This window comes from Meles meles, chromosome 16 (genome assembly GCF_922984935.1).
Source record: "Meles meles chromosome 16, mMelMel3.1 paternal haplotype, whole genome shotgun sequence".
NCBI classification, from domain to species: Eukaryota; Metazoa; Chordata; class Mammalia; order Carnivora; family Mustelidae; genus Meles; species Meles meles.
In genome coordinates, this window is record NC_060081.1 from 57,478,035 (window position 1) to 57,497,746 (window position 19,712).

Here is a 19,712-nt window from a genome sequence, read left to right on the forward strand (position 1 = left end):
TAGTCACGAACCCAACTTGGGGAGAGTATTTTATTTTTTTATTTATTTTTATTATTTATTTATTTATTTATTTGACAGACAGAGGTCACAAGTAGATAGAGAGGCAGGCAGAGAGAGAGAGGGGAAAGCAGGCTCCCCGCTAAGCAGAGAGCCCGACGCGGGACTCGATCCCAGGATCCCGAGATCACGACCCGAGCCGAAGGCAGCGGTCCAACCCACTGAGCCACCCAGGCGCCCCGGGGAGAGTATTTTATCCCGACCTCTGCTCTTCTCCCCTCCCAATGTTCCCTCCAGCCAACATTGGCATTTTAATTGCCTTTATTTTTTAATTTTTGAAAAGATTTTATTTATTTATTAGAGAGAGAGAGAGAGCCCAAATGGGCAGAGGGAAAGGGAGAAGCAGACTCCCCCTGAACAGGGAACCCAATGTGAGGCTCCATCCCAGGACTCCAGGATTGTGACCCGACTGAAGGCAGACACTTAACTGACTGAACCACCCAAACCCTTAACTGCCTTTAAAAGACATAAGTCACCTCTCTCTCTGTGTATTTGAATTAATCTCTGTCTCTCTGTTAAAATTATTAGCCCTTCCTTCCTTCTTCCCTCCTTCCCTCCCTCCTCCCTCCCTCCCTGCCTTCCTTTTTTTTTTTTTTTGAGTTTTCATTAGTTTTATTTGTCTCAGTACCTGTTTTATTTGTTCAGAAATGGGTTTGATCTTCCTTAGTATCCCCTCACCAAGCAGTGCTTTGGGGCCACCATAGTGTTCCAGGCGTGGAAGGCGTGTGGCAAGTACCTGTGGGCTGACTGAATGCCACACAGAGAGAGGAGATTCAAGGGACAACCCAGCCAACACGGTTCTCTGGGTGCCCTCCCTCAGCACCGAGACACCCCAGAACACCGTGGCTGCTGACAGGGCCCAGTGACTTCCCATGACGTGGATGATGTTCTTTCTTCTCTTTTGAAGCCCTGGATATGAAGGCTTTCGTGAAGGCCATGAAGAAGATTCTGAGCAATATGTCAGATGAGATCCTAGAGGTGCTGTTTCTGAAGGTGGACACAGACTGTAATGGCTCCATCACCTGGGTGAGGAGGGTGCCCTGCTGCCTCAGGAAGCTGGAGGGAGGCTGAGGGGTCTAGATGTGGCTGATCCATAGAGTGTGGAAGGTTGAAGATGGGGAGGTGGTCAAGGCATCAGACAGCTTCTTGTGGATTCTGGGGTGCTTGCTGGGTAGAGGGAACCCTCCTGAGACTTCAGTAAGCAAGCTCATTGGAGCTCATTCTTCTCCTGGGGGATAGGAGAGTATATGACAAATGTCATATACGAGACCTCCCAGGGCACAGCCGTGAGCTGTTAGGGCACTGCCCACTTGCCAGCTGACTCTCCTGCACACCAGGCCTCCCATTCAGTCCCAGCAGGTGCCACGACCATCTCATGGCCCTTTCTGGTCGCTCAGCAAACAGACCAGTGGCTGTTCAATCCAAAAATGCCGGGGTTTTAGAGCAGAATTTTCCTGATTCTGTATGTTTTACGATGAGCAGACGTATCATTTAAGAATATAGAACACAGAAGGATACAGAAAAGTACAAAAAAATAGTCTGATGTGTTGATGTAGCAATGCCAACAATGATAATAACTAGCCTTTAACCAGACATTGTGTTCTAAGCACTTTATGTACCATTTTACTTAAACTTCACAGGAAGCCTACAGAGTAGGTGTTCTTATTTACTTTCATTTTACAGATTGGGAAACTGAGGCATGGAGAAGTTCAGAGACTTGCCCAGACTTACAGAGCTAGTTAGCAGCTGAGCTAGTCGTCAGACCTGGGGAGTTTACTCCAGGAGCCCGTGTGTTAAAAGTACTCTGTCATTATTCCCCTCGGCTTAGGCATATATTCTGTTTTGTTTTTTCTTTCATTTCTCCTAATATTCTACAATAAACATGTTTCCAGAATGCTCTGCTCTCTACACAGTGATCTTAATAACTCCCTCTATCTTTATAGGTTCATAGGGCGGCCTGTTTTGGCCTTCATGAGACTCCAGTAGACTCTAGAGTTGCCCTCTGGCCTGGCTTCTGGGTCTTCCCCTGCTGTTAACTTGTTAGATGAGCTGGAACAACTCATCCCTACTTTTACGGGCCTCAGTCTTATTATCCATAAAGTGGGGGTGGATAAAAATATTCAAACAAGATGTGGCAGTGATGTGGAGATGTACTTAGCATTACAGAAAGGCACGAAGGAGGGGGCTGCTGCTATCTACTTGCTGGTAGGCCCTTTACACATCCCAGATCCCAGAACAGCTCAGGGGCTTGGCTGCTCCCCTGGGCTGGCCCCAGGACACAGCTTCCAGAGAGCCCCTTGGAAGGGGCTGGGAAAGATGGGGAGAATCTGGAAGCCAGGCGTGGGTTTCCCAAGCCCAGAGCTCTGACAGCTTGGCCAACGCTGTCCTGCCTGGCGTTTCTTCCCGAGGCAGCAGAAGTATGTGGATTACGTGATGCGGGAGTTCCAGAGAAAGGAGAGGATGCAAACAAGCCAGTACCGCCTGCGCTTCCACCTTCCCATGAGGATCATCCCCCTGTAAGGAGCCTCACCCCGGCTGGCCCGAAGGGGGAGGTGTGTGAGCAAGGTGGGGCTGACCCTGGAGCGAGCGCCCCTCCCTAAGTCACTCCTTGTGGGGCCACCAGGACTGTAGGGGAGCCTGAGAATTAAGGGGGGCGATGTGTCTCCACTCTATAGACAAGGAAACAGAGGTTCAGAGAGATCAAATGAGAGTGGTGGGGTTGCCCTGTTTTGACCCTCCCTGCTGCATGTACTGCTCCTCCTGCTGCTTCCCACTGCGGGTGCTGAGTGGGCCTGGGGCACAGATCACAGGGCACAGATGGCTCACGTGGTGGGGAGTAACAGCCATTACAGGGAGCTGCTCCTGAAGGCCCCACCAGGCCTCAGTCGCACTGAGTCACTGCTGGTCACTCCTGGAGCATGTGGCTCTGTCCCTGCCTTGACTCCCTCCCGACTCTGCCTGTTTGCTGCTCCTCATGGCTCCTCCCCACCGTGCCCTCTGGACCTTCACCTCATCTTTCTGTGCCATGGCTCTGTGTGCTCCCACCCCTCTGAACTCCCTAAGAACCAGAAGCCCTCCAGTGGGTCCAGCCAATGGCCCAGGCCTCTTCCTGGAGTCCCTTTCCCGGAGGCCATGTGGGGGTTTGTGCACCTCCTGCCCAGAGCAGAAAACTCATCCTGCTGTCCAGCGCTTGGTGACTGGCATTTGCAGCGTGGTTTGGAGCGACTGTGGCTGGGTCTGTCATCGGGACCACCCCCAGAGCAGGCTATGGGGAAGACCGTGAACCAGAAGTGGTCTTTGCCTTGGAGCACCTGGAGATTCAGAGAGATGGTGTAATGAAAACCAGGAAAGGGCTGGTCTAAAAGAATTTTGGTCAAGATTCAATTGAGGTATAGCCAGTAAATATGAATGATGAAGGATTTTATAACCATACATTATGACCTGAAAATTTTGCTTGATGCGGCCAAGCCTTCTCCGGTCTTTATTTCCTTGGGACATTTAGATTCCCAAGAGTGTTTCAAGGCCCAGAACCAAAAATGTCAAGAAGCCTGTCCCTATTTCCCCCTATTTGTTTGCTCAGCCTTTAAGTCCAGAGAGCATTTCCAGCTTGGCAGAGAAAGTAGTCATGTACTATTTAATTACCTTCATGAAAGGGTTGTCTTATAAGTTGGCCCCCCTTTCCTGAACTTGGGCCAAGATCACTGAACTCCCCCTCCGGGGTGCCCCTGTGGTCTGGCAGGTAGAGGTGCTGTTCGTGGGGTAACACCTCCAGAGGGCTCCTCTCACTTCCCTGGCTCTCACCTGTCATGTCAACTCCTCAGGGTCCCATGGCCCTGACATGACAGGTGGCCCTGGGAGTGATGCTTGAGGGCAGACCAGGCAGGGCTGCGGGCCGCAGGGGTGAGGGGCGGGGGTGGTAGTGGTGGTGGGTGGGAGAGGAGCTGTGTCCAGACACACCTTCACTCTCTCTTCTGCTTGGGACTGTTTTGGTGGTGGAATTTCACAGCAGCGTGGGTTAGCCTTCAGCCACAGGTCACAGGGCGTCCACAGGGACATTTGGAAAGGGCTCTGGCTAGAGTAGGGATCGAGGTGCCTAGGTTCTAGTTTGAGCTCTGCACAGAGTCAGGACAAAACTCCAGGCAAAATCTTATTCCCTAGGTCCCTTTGAGTGAGGTAACATTATCTGCCCGCTGGGGTCTGGAGGTGTGGGAACACCAGGTGGGTGAGTGTGTGCTGTGCTGTGTCCGGGGGTCAAAATGATGCTCCTGTCAGTAGCCAGCCTGCCAGCTTAGCCAGCCTGGGGCAGGAAAGACGACATCCCTGTAGCCTGCTGGAGGGCTGCGTGGTGGCGTCCTGCGAGGCCAGGCCTGCCATGGGAGCCCTTTGCTGGGTTCGGGGCCTGGCCTTGGAGAGGAGGAGTCAGGTATACGGGGTTCTGTGAGATACATTGTCCCTTGTCCACTTTTATCTCGTGCTTGGGCTATACTCCCTTCTCTACCCCAAGTTGCCAGAACCTGTTACGATGAAAGTTTCAGTGGCAAGCTCCCCTCCACTCGCCTCCTGTAGACCATTTTCTCACAAAAGAAGGTTTGCAGAGGACCTCCATTCTTTGCCTCCCCTGACCCTGTCGCATCACGAGGAAGCTGACTGGCTGTGTGACAGGAGAAGCCCGCCGCTCGTGCAACCCTATCTCCTATCAGCAGCCTCCTCGGGTCTCCTTGCCTTCCCGCCACCGCTGATAATGGCAAACGCCCGCCTGGCAGAGTCACGGGTTGGGCGTGCGCACCTGTGAGGGGAGCTCTCCTTGTTTGCTTTCTCCTTCCTCCTCTTCATTCTGTTTTTGTTTGAGTCCTTCTCTCTCCTTGTCACCTTCCACAGGAACCATGGATGTGAGATTGTGAAGGTGCAATTTTTAACTCAGCGGTTCAAGAAGACAGGGCATCTTCTGACTGTCACCAAGGACGGGATCTTGCAGATCTGGTCTGAGGGCTTCTCGCTGCTTAACTCCTTTAGGGTGAGGAGGGCCCACCCGTGGAACACACAGGAGGTGGTCGGAGAGCCCTTGCCTTTGCACCCCGATAGGGAAGGTAACCCGGCGGACTCAAAGTGCTCTCAGCCGTGGGGTTCATGGTATAAGTGACTGCAGTCACTGCTCCGAGGGCCAGGTTCTGGCTTCACTGTGGGACTGGGACCCTCACATTTGTCTTCTGTAAGCAGGATGACATCTGGGTGTCCATTCCACTTGGATATCCAACGGAAAACTTATACCCAATTTGTCCGAACAGAATGTCGCTCTAGCCCTCCCTGGTCACCAGGCTTACTTCTCCTGGGCCCCATCTCGGGGAAGTGGTGTCATCACCCACTAAGGTTTCTGTGTTAGAGATCAGCCCCCTCTCCTATCCCTGTCACAACCACTCCATCACCAGGTGCTGCTGATTCGAATCCTTTACCTGGACCAGGCAGGAAATCACAGTGGTTGGGAGTCTGGACTCTGGAGCCCTCCTTAGAACCCGACACTGCCACCTTCTAGCTCTGTGACCTTAGACAGTTAGTATATAGCTCTCTGTGCCTCAGTTTCCTCGTCTGTCAAATGGGGTCATCGTAACCCCCTCTGGCTGCTGGGAGGATTTAATGACATAATACCCGATGGTACTCAGAGTCGGGCAAGGCTCACAGTGAGTGTCAGACAAATAAAAGCTGACATCATCATTGTCTGTGCTGTCATTTCCTGGCCAAGTGCAGTAAGTGAGACAACACTCAGGAAAACGGGCTGTGCACTTCGTGTCACCAGGCCAGGCCTGGATCGTCCAGGAAATGAGGAAGGTGCAGCTCCCCAGGGAAGGAAGGCTTACCGAGAAGGCTGTCAGCAGCAGGAAGGCTTTCATAAGCCTGTGAAACAGCAGTGTTTCACAGATGCATCAGGGGGTGTCCTGTGGGGCTGGAGGGTTCTGTCTGGTCCCTTCTCAATTGCCTAGGGAGACAGCTCAGGTCTGTGGAGGTCTGGTGACTCTCCAGGGTGTATTTGGTAACCCAGAACCAAGGTGGACTAGCACCTGAGTTCCCGAGGCTAGGGTTTCTGGCACCCTCCGCTCTCTTTTTCTCATTGTGTTTGTTTTGGTGTGTGTGGGGGCACATTATAGCCTGAGCTACATACTGTTGGTTATGGCTGCTACTTGGTCACCACAGCACCCCTCAGAGGCCATGTCTGGGAGGATTGAGAGGGGCAGAGGGAGGCTTCCCAGAAGGCCCAGCATTCCTCCTTGAGGGGCTGCTCCGGCAAGAAGAGCACGGGTTGTTGGCACAGGTGATCCGGCATGCGCCTTCCATGAACACCCACTGCATGCCATGGTCATGTGGATGGAAAACCCTGCAGTTTGCAAGGAGGGGAGCTGGGCTTCACTTCCCAGCTGTGCAGCCTTGGACACGTCACTGAAGCTCCCTAGGGCCCGGGGCTTCAGGGAGGAACATGGAGGTCATGGGCATTCCCATCCCCTCTGCTGTGTGTGGGTGGCCCGGGGTCCTGGCCCATTGTCCTCACTGCCCAGCCACCAGCACTGGCCCGTGTGTTCTCAGTATGTCTGAGTTCTGATGCAACGGTCCCCTCCCTGCCCCTGCCTTTGCTGGCTCTTTAGCATACGTACCCAGAGAAGTGGCCTGAAGCCCCCCCTCCCTTCTGTCTCACATGGCGTTCCTCCTGCTTTCTTCAGTTCCCAGTCTATGGCCTCATTCAGGGAGTAAAATACAAGCTCTTTAGCTGGTCACCCCGAACTCCTCTCCCATCCTCTCTGCCCCTGGGCCCATCGGGCTGGCCGCCTCTTTTCCCTGCTGACATGCCTTTGTGTGGGGTGTCCCCCACCTGGGATGCCCACTCAGGTTCCTTCTGCAGGGCTGTCACGCGATGCTGGCAGCGGAGCGCGGAAAGGCACCTCACGACGTGGCAGGATGATTTCTTGTTCATAAACCCCTTGAACCAGGTGACACCCGCAGATGGTAAACAAGATTCAGACAAAACAAGCAAAAACTAATATAATGTTCTATATCCATTATATCTCAGTAAAACCGGCTTGAGGGAAAGAGTCAGAGAGGCAGAGGGACAGTCCATGCAAAGTCTGTATCCCTCTCCCAGACCCAGATTCTCTCATGGGAGGCAACTGCTATGACCAGTTTTGGGGTGGTCTTCTATGGTTAGACCGTATGCACGTCCCCCACCCCTTTCTTTTTAAATATACACATGGTTTCACATGATGGTGCTGCTTTCCTCCTTGCTTTTCCATTTCATAATCGATCCCAGGTGGGATCCCTCACTTGTAGTTTCGGGGAGGGTGCCCTGTGCTGTGGATTTGTATCCGCTGTCCTTTGCAAGCAGTCATGGCCTATTGCTGTCACAGGGCCTGCCCTCGTACACACTTCTCCATGAGCACATGGGAACACATCCATGGCTGTGGCTTAGAAACAGGTCCCGGGATTACAAACTATGCACATTTAAAACTTTGACCTGTGGGGCACCTTGGTGGCTCAGTCAGTTCAGTGTCTGACTTTAGCTCAAGTCATGATCTCAGGGCCCCCATGTCAGGCAGGCTCCACACCCAGTGGGGAGTCTGCTTCTCCCTCTGCAACCCCTCTCCTGCTAGGGCTCTCTCTCAAATAAAAAAATAAAATCTTAAAAAAAAAAACAACTTAAAACTTTGATGAGTGTGTCAAATGGCTCTAAAAAGGGGTGATGAGGATGGGTGTTCTTTAAGCCCATTTTATAGATGTGGAAACTGAGACTCAAAATCAGGAAATTTGTTCAAGTTCCCATCAGTAGTTGGTGGGAGCACTGGGCTCCATAGCAGGTTTACGGCTGGCTCTGGGGCCTGGGGTGGCAGGAGAGGGTTCACAGGATCCCGTGTTTCTAGTGTGCCCTGCTGGGCAAGCCTCCCCAGCTCGGATCTCCTCTGCTCTTCCTCTGGCCAGCTTAACCAGATCCAGCAGCTCTATAACCTGGAGATGTGGGTCATCGACATGGTGTGTCTCTACAACTTGAACCTGATCGCGGTTGCATCTACTGATCAGAAGATAGGTGAGTCCCTGATGGCTCCCCAGTCCTGCTCTCAGCCATTGGAGGGGGCATGCATTTGTACTTGGAGAGCCTGTCACCGAGCTGACTGTGGGTATGGGGTGCTGCAGCTGGTAAGCCAATGCTGCATGTTGTCACTAGAGACCCCCAAGGCTGGGGACTGGGGCTTGGGTTCCACGCATGCCTCCTCTTCTGTCTCTTCCCCAGAGTTCTTTGATATTAGCAACCATGGCTGTGCCCGGGCCTTCACCTTCATTGATCTGGACAGCTGTGTCCTGGCCATGGACTACTGGTGAGTCTCAGGGGAGGCTGGTACACTGTCTTGGTGACCACATCACTCAGGAGGGTTGGGACTCTCAGAAAGCCTCTCTCAAAGCAGCCTGGAAGGATTCCCACTCTGTGTGCCTGTGTCCTTTTCACCAAGCTGCCCCTCCTGAGGGGTCACTCAGTCATCAGCCCTCTTCCTCCCATTCCCTGAACAAGTCAGCCATCGAATCCTAGCAGAGGTGTGTCCTGCCAAGGCCGAGGACTCTGGGAATGTCACCGTCCATTGGTAGGGGTGGGTTGATGATGAGCATCTGGAGGACCAGGGACTCATTTGTTTGGGTTCTAAAAGAAAATAATGACTCCTTTTGGACCTGGTTCATGATCTGGGTCTGGGCTGCTGGACCCGTGCATGTCAGCTGTTGAGGGCAAGGCCAGAAAGTGGTGTGGGAACTGCTTTTGCTCCCAAGTGGAGGAAGGTCACTGGGAGGGTGGAGGCTTGCAGCTGGTGGGCCCAAACCAGCCTCTTCTGTCTCTACCTCTCCTCAGGTCTGACTATCACAGAGGTGTGTTCTGCTACGGGGACACCAAAGGCAACATCATCGTCTTCACCTCTCACAATGTGACCCATGGGTTGTTCAATCCCCGAATCCTCCCCAGGACCTCCAAATGGGGTAGCTAAGATGCTGGGGAATTGGACGGCGGGAGGTTGGGAGGGAGATGGCCCTACCCTGCCCTGAGGAGCTCTTCTGTCTCCTGCCTCCCAGCTCAGGAGCCCCTGGCTTCTCTGAAGCTCAGACAGCAGTGTGGCCATGTGCTCAGCTCAAGGTGGCCTGTGGGACAGGGGTGATGAGGGGACAGCAGGAGCCAGAGGGGGCTGAGGGAGGAGACGGGCAATCTCTGAGAAGGCGGGAGGTTGCACAGGGTAAGGGGAGTGGCTGCAGGACCCTGCTCATCCCAGTGAGATTGAGCCTGTGCCAACAGTGTGACGCTGGAGAGGCCACTCACCCCCTCTGGGTCTTGGGGTGACAGCGTGACCTTTCTCTGTGGTAGGGAGGAGGGTTCTGCTCTCCTTGGCTGGGAGCAGCCTTTGTTTGGGGGGATGTGGGGGGGGGGGTGCAGAAGGCCTGCGGGCTCCGCGTGGCTGTGAGCTGCCTGCTCTGGGTGCGTGCCTGCTTATGGTCCCCCTGCCCACTGCCAGCAGGGAGCCGCTGCTGTTAGTCTGTTAAGGGAGGAGGAGGGGTGTTTTCAGGGTGAAACACTTGCACAGGCCACAGGGTAAGTGGCCTGAAGCAGGCAGTCTGCCCCAGCGTCTGAACCTTAACTTCTGGCTGGGCTGTATCCCAAAATGACCACTGCAGGGTGCTGTTCGGGGCTGCCAAGGGCACTAGATCCCCGCTCTGGGCATGGGGTTGTCAGGGACTCGGCTGAGCGGGACTCTGTCCGGGGTAAAGCCTTTGGTACACGGTGTCAGGCCTCCAGCTTGCTTCACATCCATCTAGAGGAGGCCCTGGACCATCAGGGGCCCCAGCCCACGGGGACACCTACTCCCCTTCCATCTAGGACACCAGAGCAGCCCCTTGGGCTTCCAGGCAGAGTTTCAGAGCAGGATGCTCTCCAAGGGCTCCCAGGCCCTGGTGACACCTCCTGCCCAGCTCCACAGAGCAGCACACCCCCCACTGGCCAGATGGGAAATGGACCCTTCCTGGGATACAGCAGGGGGCTGGGCCAGCCCCACTCCTACCTCATCGTCAGCCCCCCACACCCCTTGCCTGCCCCGCCCTGCCCCACTTAAGTGAGGGCAGGCAGTGCTGCCCTGGGGACTGCGTGGCAGGTTGCGGTGGTCTTTGAGCTGCGTGTTGGGAGACCAGAGCAGGTACAGATGAAGCTGGAGTGTGGGAAGAAGTCCCTCCATACCCCATGCTGCCTGAAGACTTGGTCGCACACGAAGGTGGGCCCCCCGGTGTGTTGACTTGGGAGGAGTTGGACAGCCCAGCTCTGTGTGATCTGGAGCCAGTTGCTTAAGCCCTCTGTTATTAAACAGGATGAGCAGACTCAGTTCATGGCTTTTCTGTAAGGTGGAAGGAGAGCAGGAAGTGTGAGGCCACAGTAAGGGCCCGGTGACTTCCTCCCCTGACCTCGGGGTGGGGGGGCCCTCCCAGCCTCATGGGCGAGGCAGACGGGCAGACATGCTTGCAGTGCAGCCGTGGCTAAGCTTCCTCCCTCCCACGCCCTCGCAGGGACCCCCCACCTTCAGCATCACTCCACTCCTGGGAACTCCCTTGCCAGATGGGGCTGGGGACTTTGCAGGAGTAAAATGCGTGGCGTAAGACCCTAGGTCCCCCTCCCTTTTCTCCATTTTACCTGGGAATTTCTCTCAGACTTGAGCCCAGATTGTCCCAGTCCTGGGACCCACCTCCTTAAACCCTGCTCTGCAGGTAGACCCAGGCTTGCCCCTGTCACCGCCGGCTCCATCTCTCTGTGTCAGACCTTCCTGCTTGTGCCAGGGGCCATTCCCTGGAGGCTCCCGGCCTGGCCGTTGGCCATGGGAGGTTTCAGAGGCTGGGAGACTTTAAACGCCTCAAGGGCCAGTCTGTGCTTAGGGCGGTCGCTCTGGCACACTTGCTGGATGCTTCTCCTTGGAACTTGTGTTTGCTGGACAAGGTGGAGCATGTCGTTTGAAGCATGATGATAAATTCCAAATGATCCTTTCGAGAAAGAGTAGGGCCTGTCGTCCCAAATGGTTCTCCACTCCAGCAGAGCTGGAGCTCCCTGAATGAGAATCACCTTGTGTAGATAGCAGTGTGGAGAGGGAAGAGCCCGAGATGTGGGGCTGGTTCTGGGCAGCCGTGTTTACCTGCCTGGGTCTGTGTTCTGGGTGCTGACTTTTGGTGACCGAACCCACCAGAACACGGGAAAGCTTGAATGAGCATTTGGATGGAAAAGCCTTTGGAGACATACAGAATTGCAAAACAACTCAAGGTGTCCTCTGGGGTTTTGCTGATCTGGTGGAGGCAGGAGGCTGGTGACGTGGATCTCGGTTTTTCTCTCCTATCAGATCAATGGACCAAAGTTTCTGCACGGAAGCTCCTAAATGAAAAGTCCCCCTTGTATACGAGTTACCAACTGAAGGTATGTTGTATCTTTCCTTGACCCATTACCATGGTGATTATCTGTACACACACACCACTCAAAAATCAATACAGAAAGTAGATTTTCCGCCTGGGTTCAGTCTTAGGCCTTGGGGCTTGGTCACTGGGAGCAGGTGGAGATAGCTATTGGATCCTGTGGCTTATCGGCGGGGCTTGTCCCTCTCCCCTCTGTTGCTCAAGCCTGGCCCTGGCAGACAGCATCTCTCTGTTTCCTGGGTGGCTGCAGTGGCTTCTAGATTTTCTGCACTTCCTTACTCCATGCACTGCTTTACGCCATTCGGCAGCTAGAGGAATTCGGAGCTAAAACAGCCATGTCATTCCTTTGTTCAAAATACCTACGTAGTTTCTCATCGTGTTTGGACAAAATCTCAAGGGCTTACTGTGCCCATCAGGGCATGAGGCGAGCTGGCCCCTGGCCTGTTCCCCATCTTGCCTGTCCCTTCTTTTCTTCTCATTTACTCTGCCACAGAAACACGGGCAACCTTGCTGTTCTCTGAACACCCCAAGCCTTTTCCCACTTCAGGGTCTTGTCACACTCTGTCCTCTTCCCTAGGTTCCTATATACCCCTTTCTCTGCTTCCTTCAGGGCCCTCATCAGCCAACCTGGACCAGCCCCATGCCTGCCCCTGCCTGTATCCCTTCACACCGCAACACTTCTAGGATTCCGACACCAGTGACAATGTTTTTTTCCCACACCGCCATTCAATTCTTGGACCTCAGCTGGGTGACCTACTGTTAACTCAGTTCTGACACTATCTATCTGGAGATAGCATCAGATCCTAGGCTAAAATCCACTCTGGGCTAGTGGAACCTGGAAAAAAGGAAAGAGATTTAGAACCATCTCCAAAGACTAAGTGCTGTCAGTAATCGACCACAGAGGCTCAGTCCCACAAGACTGCCCCCCAGCCCTCAGAGGCCAGTCACAAGTGCAGGTTGTCCCCTGTTCTTCTGACCCGTCAATTATAAATCTGAGCTTCCTATGACCCTGTCTTTGGGTTCGATTTATTTGCTTGAGTGGCTTGCAGAACTCAGAAACATTATACTTACTAGATAACTGGTTTATTATAGAAGGATACAACTCAGGAACAGCCAGAGGGAAGAGATGTGTAGGGAAAGGTATGGGGAAGGGGGGAACAGAGCTTCCCTGCCCTCTCTGGGCAAGGCTCACCCCCCACCTTCACATGCTCACCAGCCCAGAGGCTCTCTGAACCCTGTCCTTTTGGGTTTTTATGGGGTTTCCTTACATAGATATGATTGATTACATCATTGGCCATTGGCAATCAATTCAACCTGTACTCCTGTCCTTTCCCCAGGGACCCGGTGTGGGGGAGAGGGTGGTGGGACTGAAAGTTCCAGTCCTCCAATCTCATGGTTGGTTCCCCTGGCCATGAGTCCCCATCCTTAGGGGCTTTCCAAATCATCCCATTAATGTAAACTCAGGTGTGGTTGAAAGGGGTTTGTTACAAATATTAAGACACTTTAGTCTCATCACTTAGGAAATTCCAGGGGTTTTAGGAGCTTTGTGCCAGAAATAGGCAGGAAGACCAAATATACATTTCTTACTTCCAATCACACTGTCATAGCGTACCACCTCTCAACTTTGTGTTGTCCACTCATTGCTTTCTCGTCCTGTCACTCTCATGGGATTGGCAGCTCCTAAGAATGGCACTTAGGGTCTCCCTGGGATCCTCTCGGGGAGAGTCACTCACGAATACCTTCTTCTCCATCTTCTGTGGGATCTCATCTTGGGCTTGGTTTTCCACCCCAGTTGCTGAGTGTCCTGTGTTCCATCCTGTACCTTCACTGTGAGACACACTCGGCGAGGCAGTGCCTGCAGAACCTCGCTCAGGGCCCAACAACCCTCTCCTCCTTGTCCTGAAGAGGAGAATCCCCGGATTGGGAGGCCAAGCACGGGGCCAAACCGTGGAGCCGGAGCTCGAGAATTCGGGGCCTGTGCAGTCAGGCCACCCCCGGGACTCCTGGGTCTCAGCTGCTTGTTGCTCAGATAACATTTGCACACACTCCTAGTCGTGTCCTGAAACGTGCAGGGCTGTGGTGGGGCAGGGCTCCCTGTGGAGAAGAGGGACTGCGGGGGCGGGCCGCCTCCAATCCATGCTTGCTTCTGTGTGGGATGGGCTGACAGACTGTGCTGTCACATGGACCTGACCTCGCCAGTCCTCTAGCTTATAATCAAGAGTTCCCATGGTAGCAGACGTGGGAGCTTTTCACCTGTCTCACTGACAGGGGATGGCCCAGGACTGGGCTTGGACGGGGAGGATGGAGGGGACCGGGGGAGCCCTGTTGCCATGTCAGAGCTGCCATCATTAGAGAGCATTAGAGGTGCTGATCTTCTGGCCCTGCCAGCCCCTCCTGCTGTCATTCTCTTCCAGGCTCTCCATCCCAACTGGTGCCAACAGGTCAAGTTCATCCCCCAGCTAAACATGGTGGCCTCCTGCTCGGCCATTGAGAAGTCCTCTCTGGTGCTGACTGTGTTGCCATCCAAAGCCCAAGAGAACCCCAAGTAAGGAGCACCTCTCCTTACTTGAGTGGGAGTGGGGTGGCCAGATGGGGGAGGATGTGACAGTGTGTGGGAAGGTCTGGCTTCACCTCAACTGCCCGTGACCCTCCCTGCTGAGAGTGGGCCTGCCCCCAGGACAGGGGCATCCGGTGGATCTCACTGGGTTGTAAGAACTTTTATGGAGTGTGGTTTTAATCATACAAAAAGCTTCTTTTATCCATCAATTTATATGTAAAACTCGGCACAGAGATGGCACATAGCGCAAGTAGTCAGAAAAGTTATTTCTGAATGGAGGAATGAATGTGAGCTGCTTTGCTTCTGTGCCCCTCACTCAGGGTCCTCGTCTGTAGAAGGCGGTGGCCGTGGGGCTTCTCTCCCTCATCCCAGGGCTGACTGCTCTTCGTACCGTGTGGTCGATTACTGGCAGCACTTAAGTCTTTGGAGATGGTTCTAATCTCTTTCCTTTATTCCAGGTTCCACTAGCTCAGAGTGGATTTTAGATTTCTCGCTCCCCCCCCACTTCCTTCCTGATCAGTGATTACTCACACGAGTCAGTCTACATACATAGGTTGACCCTGTAAAAAAGTAAAACATTATAAATAAAGCCTCAATCCTTCCCTCGCCCCATCCCCACTGTCTCACTCCGTTCTCAAATGTCTCACTTCTGTTGCTTTCTCTGTACCTTTTTAAAAATTATTTTTTAATTTGTATTTATTTAATTTTTTAGAGAGAGAGGGTAGGGAGGGGCAGAGGGAGTGGGAGACTCTTAAGCAGCCTCCACGCCGGACATGGTGCTTGATCTCACGACCCTGAGATCATGACCTGAGCCAAAATCAAGAGTCTGACGCTCAACCAGCTGAACCCCCCAGGTGCCCCTCATGTGTTTCACTGTGCATTTCACAGTAGGTGTTTGCTCCTGAGGGATTTTTTTCCCTCTTGCCTCTGCTGTTTTCCTCCTGCCATAGGTCTTTATCCCGCAGACCCTTCAGGTCTGTGACATTTTGTTCCTGGGCAGGTTGAACCATGAGCTGCACCGCTCTCACATCTTCTTGGGGGAGCAGCAGGAGACTGAAGGCCTATGTTGGGGGAGCAGCTGGGTGAGGCACAGCGGGAAGGCTGAGGGCCACTTAGGCCCCATCTCTGCCCGTCCCTTCTTGTCCTGGTTGTTTTCCAGAGAGAAATTTGATTCCGGGATGGTAGGGCTAATTTGGTCCAGCTCCTCATTTTACGGATTGGAAACCTGAGACGTTTGAGCAGGGGACATGCCTCAGGCCTCACTGTACCTCCAGTGTCTTGTCAGCCAGAGCCCCCTGTGCACATCCCCACCCCAGCCCTGGAACCAGCTGCTGGGTGGAGGAGGGGCCCCGGAGAAGGCCAGATATTGTGGGGGAGCTTCGGTTGTGACTTCTGGGCTTTGAGTGAGGTGCTATGGTGGGATTTTGCTTGGAGCCAAGTTGTAACAGAGGCTCATCTCTCTGCTTTGGTGGTAGTATTACCTCGTGTCTGTGATATGTGTTTTATTCAGCTTCTTTTATTTGCTTATTGGGTCTCAGTGGCAGGTGGCCATTACAGGGTCACCTCATCCTGGCCATGAGTGTTTCTGTGGTCTGTCCCTGCTGCCTTCCTACTCCACCCCCTTGTGGCTCCCTTGTGGTTCAGGCATGTTTCTGCCCTAGGGCCTTTGTATCATTCCTTTCTTCCTGGTATGCCCTTGTTTCTTCTTTGTTTTTATTTATTTAAAAAAATATTTTATTTATTTATTTGACACAGAGAGAGAGATCACAAGTAGGCAGAGAAGCAGGTAGAGAGAGGAGGAAGCAGGCTCCCTGCTGAGCAGAGAGCCAGACGCAGGGCTAGATCCCCGGAACCTGAGACCATGACCTGAGCCAAAGACAGAGGCTTTAACCCACTGAGCCACCCAGGAGCCCCCGTTTTTATTTTTTAAAACATTTTTGTCACTGAAAATTTTAAACACACAGAAGATACTATAACACTTTCATATCACTAGTACCTAGTCCAAGTTAATCTCCCTCAGATTGTCTCTAACATATCTTTTTACAGTTATCTGATAAGAGATATAAACAAGAGTTCAGGTTTTGAGCACAGGAACGGTGTGGTCTGATGTGTGGGAGCATTATTCTGGCTGCTCTGTGGCAAGTGGTGTGGGCAGCTGTGGAGATGGGGACTCCAGGGATGACACCATTGTAATAATTTAGGCCTGAAATCGGCCAGTGGGGATGAGGTGGAAGGATTTGAGATGGACTTTGGTTGGAGACTGTATTCACACACACGAGAGTGCCCAGGCCCTTCGGGCTGTCTTCATGCAGTCTACCGGCTCGCTAGCAGGTGGCACCGTTGCCTCTTGCTGGTCTTCAGTTCCCTGCAAGGACCTCTTAGGGCATGGCCTCCACAGGTGGGGTCTGGCATTGTCACCCCCAAACTCTGCCTCCAGAGTCAGCCCCAGCCTTGGAGGCACTGTGGGCCTGAGAGCTTGGGTCCCTGGCAGCCAGCCCAAGCTGGATTCTTCAGGGGCTTGCCGCCAGCAGTGCATCTGGGCGGAGGACCCTGGGTGGAGTTGGAAGGAGCCTGTGCTGGGTGTGTGGACTGACCCACAGTGTCTCCCCTGCCTTCCCCCTCTTCTCTCACTTCTGCTCCCACCACTGAGTCGAAGCCATCTGAACTGCTGCCATGGCCTTCTTCCCTGTGTCCCCTCTGAACTTCTGGTCCCTTCTCTGCACAGCAGCCTTCTGTAGACGGGTCTCCTTCAGCTACCCTGTCAAAGCCACCTGTTTATTTCCCTGCGGGACCTGTCACAGTGCAAATGTCCCTCTTCTTTGTCCCTCTGTTCATTTACTTGCTCCTGCTGTTTCCCTCTGGAAGGAAAACGCCATGAAGGCAGGGGGGGCCTCTTAGGTATGCCCCTGCTAATCCTGGAAGGTATAGATGCCAGTAAATCTTTGTTGCATGAGTGAATCAGCCTGAAATAATTTCTAGTGACATTTTGGTGACTATCCTTCAGAAGATTTCTCTGTACATATATGCACAGAGGGAGATATATCTGGTTTGACAATAAATGAAATACATGTATTTGATATGCTCTTCTTGAAGTTTCAGTTTTTCGAGGAATCCTTCTGATAGTGGAAGGGAGAGTATAGATATAGTGGGTGGAGGACATGCTGCATTAGAGGGCTGGGGTACCTGGCATTGGGGGCCTCTGAGTAGAGTTGGGAAAGGGGAGTTTGAGTAGAAGGAGCTGGCAAGGCAAGATGTATGGATAAAGAGAGAACAGCACAGGCCAAGGCACGGAGGTTCCCATACTCTCGGGCCTGACCTTCCTGAGACCCCTGCCTGGGTCACCCTGGCTGACCTGGGCCCCATCCACCTGGCTGCACCTGTTCCTTTCCTGGAGCACTGATCACTGAGCCTCCTGCCTCTTCTTGCCACACCCACCTGGGTCTGAATCCTGATGCCCCCATCCTGCCAGCCTTGTGGCTTCGAGCCAACTCCTTAGTTTCTGCTTTCTATGTCCTCCCTGTGGCACTGGGCTGATGATACTCTCTAGGGTTATGTAGGGCGTCTCGGTGATACACAAGGTAGCCCCCAGCCCAGGAAGCAGCACAGATCAGGCAGGGGCACAGCACCTGGGAGCTCCCCTTCCCCTGGCCCTTGGAATCCCCTTCTTTTTAAATATTTGTGTCACGAGTCGGGGGACGCCTGTCTCAGTATGGTTGAAGCAAGGGTCCGGTTAAGTTAACTGGATCCAGGCTGTAAGGAGTTGTTCCTGCTTTGGTGGGGGGGTGCCTCCTCCATGAGCTGCTGGTTTGGGGCTGAGACCCACGACAGCTGCCCTGCCTGTGGGGCTTGGCCCCGACTTGGCTGCAGGGTGAGCCCCAGACAGGGTTGCTGGGGCTGCCCCTCTCCTTGGGTGGAGAGTGATGGCTTCTCCCTGGCCGCCTGTGGCCATCGCTCCCACCCTGCCGCCTTCCCCCTTTGCTGTTGTAGGTTTTCGGTGCTGAGCTTGAGAAAAGGTATTCTTTGCTTTGATTACTGCCCAGAGAAGAACTTAATGGGTAAGTCATCTTCATGTCCCCCCAGAAGCACCAGGCCTGGTGAAGGCCGCTGGGGACATGGGGATTATCAAAGCTGAGGGGGAGGACTGCAGGGTCCGGCATCCGTCCGGGCTCCTCTCCTGGCACTCTGGTCTCTGCCCGTGGGCACCTGGGTGGTGACACGCTCTGCTTGGCATGATGGAGGAGGTGGGGGGGAAAGGGCGGCAAAAGGGCAGATGAGAACCGCAGCCCCCCATCTGCTGCGCCTGCTGGGTGGGGGGGGGGTCAAGGCCTGGTCTCAGGAGACAGTCCCCTCGTAGGCCCTCCTTGGCTGACACCCATTCTTCTGACCCCAGTGACCGGTGGCTATGATCCCCTCATCCGCCTGTGGAACCCCTTCTTCTTAAAAAAGCCTGTGTGGATGATGAGGGGACATCAGACTTCCGTGACACACATCCTTGTGAACAGCAAGAACAGCAACATCCTCCTCAGCGTCTCCAAGGACAAGGTGCTGGCCTTGGGGAGCACAGCTCTTCCGCTCTCACCGGTGCCTGTCCCCCCACAGAGACACTGGCCCTGGGAAAACCATCTAGCTTGGCCAGGTGGGGCGCCAGCAGTTGGCGGCAGCCTGAGGCCCAGGGAGACAGTGTGGCCTCCCTGCCTGTGGTTCCACACTTGGTCTAGGGCACAGACAGGGCTGTCCCAGGTGGAGTCACCATGAGGGGCCAGAGGTCTCTGTCAGCCCCTGGTAGAGGCCCACACCCTACTCTGAGCCGTCCATCAGAGCTGGGTTCCCATGCAGCCCAGCCTGGCTTCTTACTCTGCGGTCCTGGGCAAGGCCCTTCCCTTTTCTGAGCCTCAGTCCCCTCATCCACAGGATGGGTTGTTGAGAGGGTTAGAGCAGGGCGGGCCGTAAAACAGCCATGGGGCGGCTGGCATGTAGTGGGCGTACAACACCTGTGAGCCACTGCCCTGCCTTCCCCTTTCCCCCAGGACCCAAACTTGCTCCTCAGCTCTCCTAGGGACCTCTTCTCAGCTGCCCTGGCTCTCAGGGCCTGACTGGAGCTTCTCCAGCACCTGGGACTCCCTGGTTCCAGGCCTGTCACTTTGCATCTTTTCATGGATCGCGTTCAGGGTCCTGCCCCACCTGTGGGGCTGCTGGGCAGTGGCGGTTTGGTTGATGTGGGGAAGCAGCCAATGGCTCCAGGTGTCCTTCAGGGCACACATATTTGTCTTCTGGGAATCAGTAAATTGAGAGTTGGCAGGACCCTTGGGTCACCCAGGTCAATCTCCCCAATGCAGCCCACACTGGCTATTATCTGGAATTCTCCCAGTGGCCCCGAGGCTTGGGTGTCATGGCCTCTGCTGAAGGATCTGAGGCTGGAGGGGCGGGGGACCGGGGCAGGCTGGCACAAATCCTCATGGCAGCGATGGGCAGTGACAAGGTATGGATTGGAGTCATGCTCTTTCCTGCTTACTGCTGGTGGCTCCAAGCAGTGGGCATCCGAAGGGACTTCTGTGGGCCTCACCTTGGGATGAACTTGAGGAGGCTGCTGTGGGGACAGGTGGGCTTTTTTGGTGACCGTGTGGGTAGCCACTGTGTGTGGTGCCTG

At 54.0% G+C, this 19,712-nt stretch overlaps 1 protein-coding gene across 1 annotated transcript in view; it reads left to right on the forward strand.

Moving 5' to 3' along the window:
* EFCAB8 (EF-hand calcium binding domain 8) overlaps positions 1-19,712 on the forward strand; it is a 58,451-nt gene that overhangs the window by 14,246 nt on the left and 24,493 nt on the right. Inside the window, exons 4-13 of the mRNA XM_045981255.1 lie at positions 965-1,083; positions 2,470-2,573; positions 4,936-5,071; positions 8,014-8,119; positions 8,324-8,408; positions 8,930-9,054; positions 11,439-11,512; positions 13,923-14,053; positions 18,053-18,120; positions 18,456-18,607. Of these exons, the coding sequence (XP_045837211.1) occupies positions 965-1,083; positions 2,470-2,573; positions 4,936-5,071; positions 8,014-8,119; positions 8,324-8,408; positions 8,930-9,054; positions 11,439-11,512; positions 13,923-14,053; positions 18,053-18,120; positions 18,456-18,607 (1,100 nt within the window). The remainder of the gene's footprint in view (positions 1-964; positions 1,084-2,469; positions 2,574-4,935; positions 5,072-8,013; positions 8,120-8,323; positions 8,409-8,929; positions 9,055-11,438; positions 11,513-13,922; positions 14,054-18,052; positions 18,121-18,455; positions 18,608-19,712) is intronic.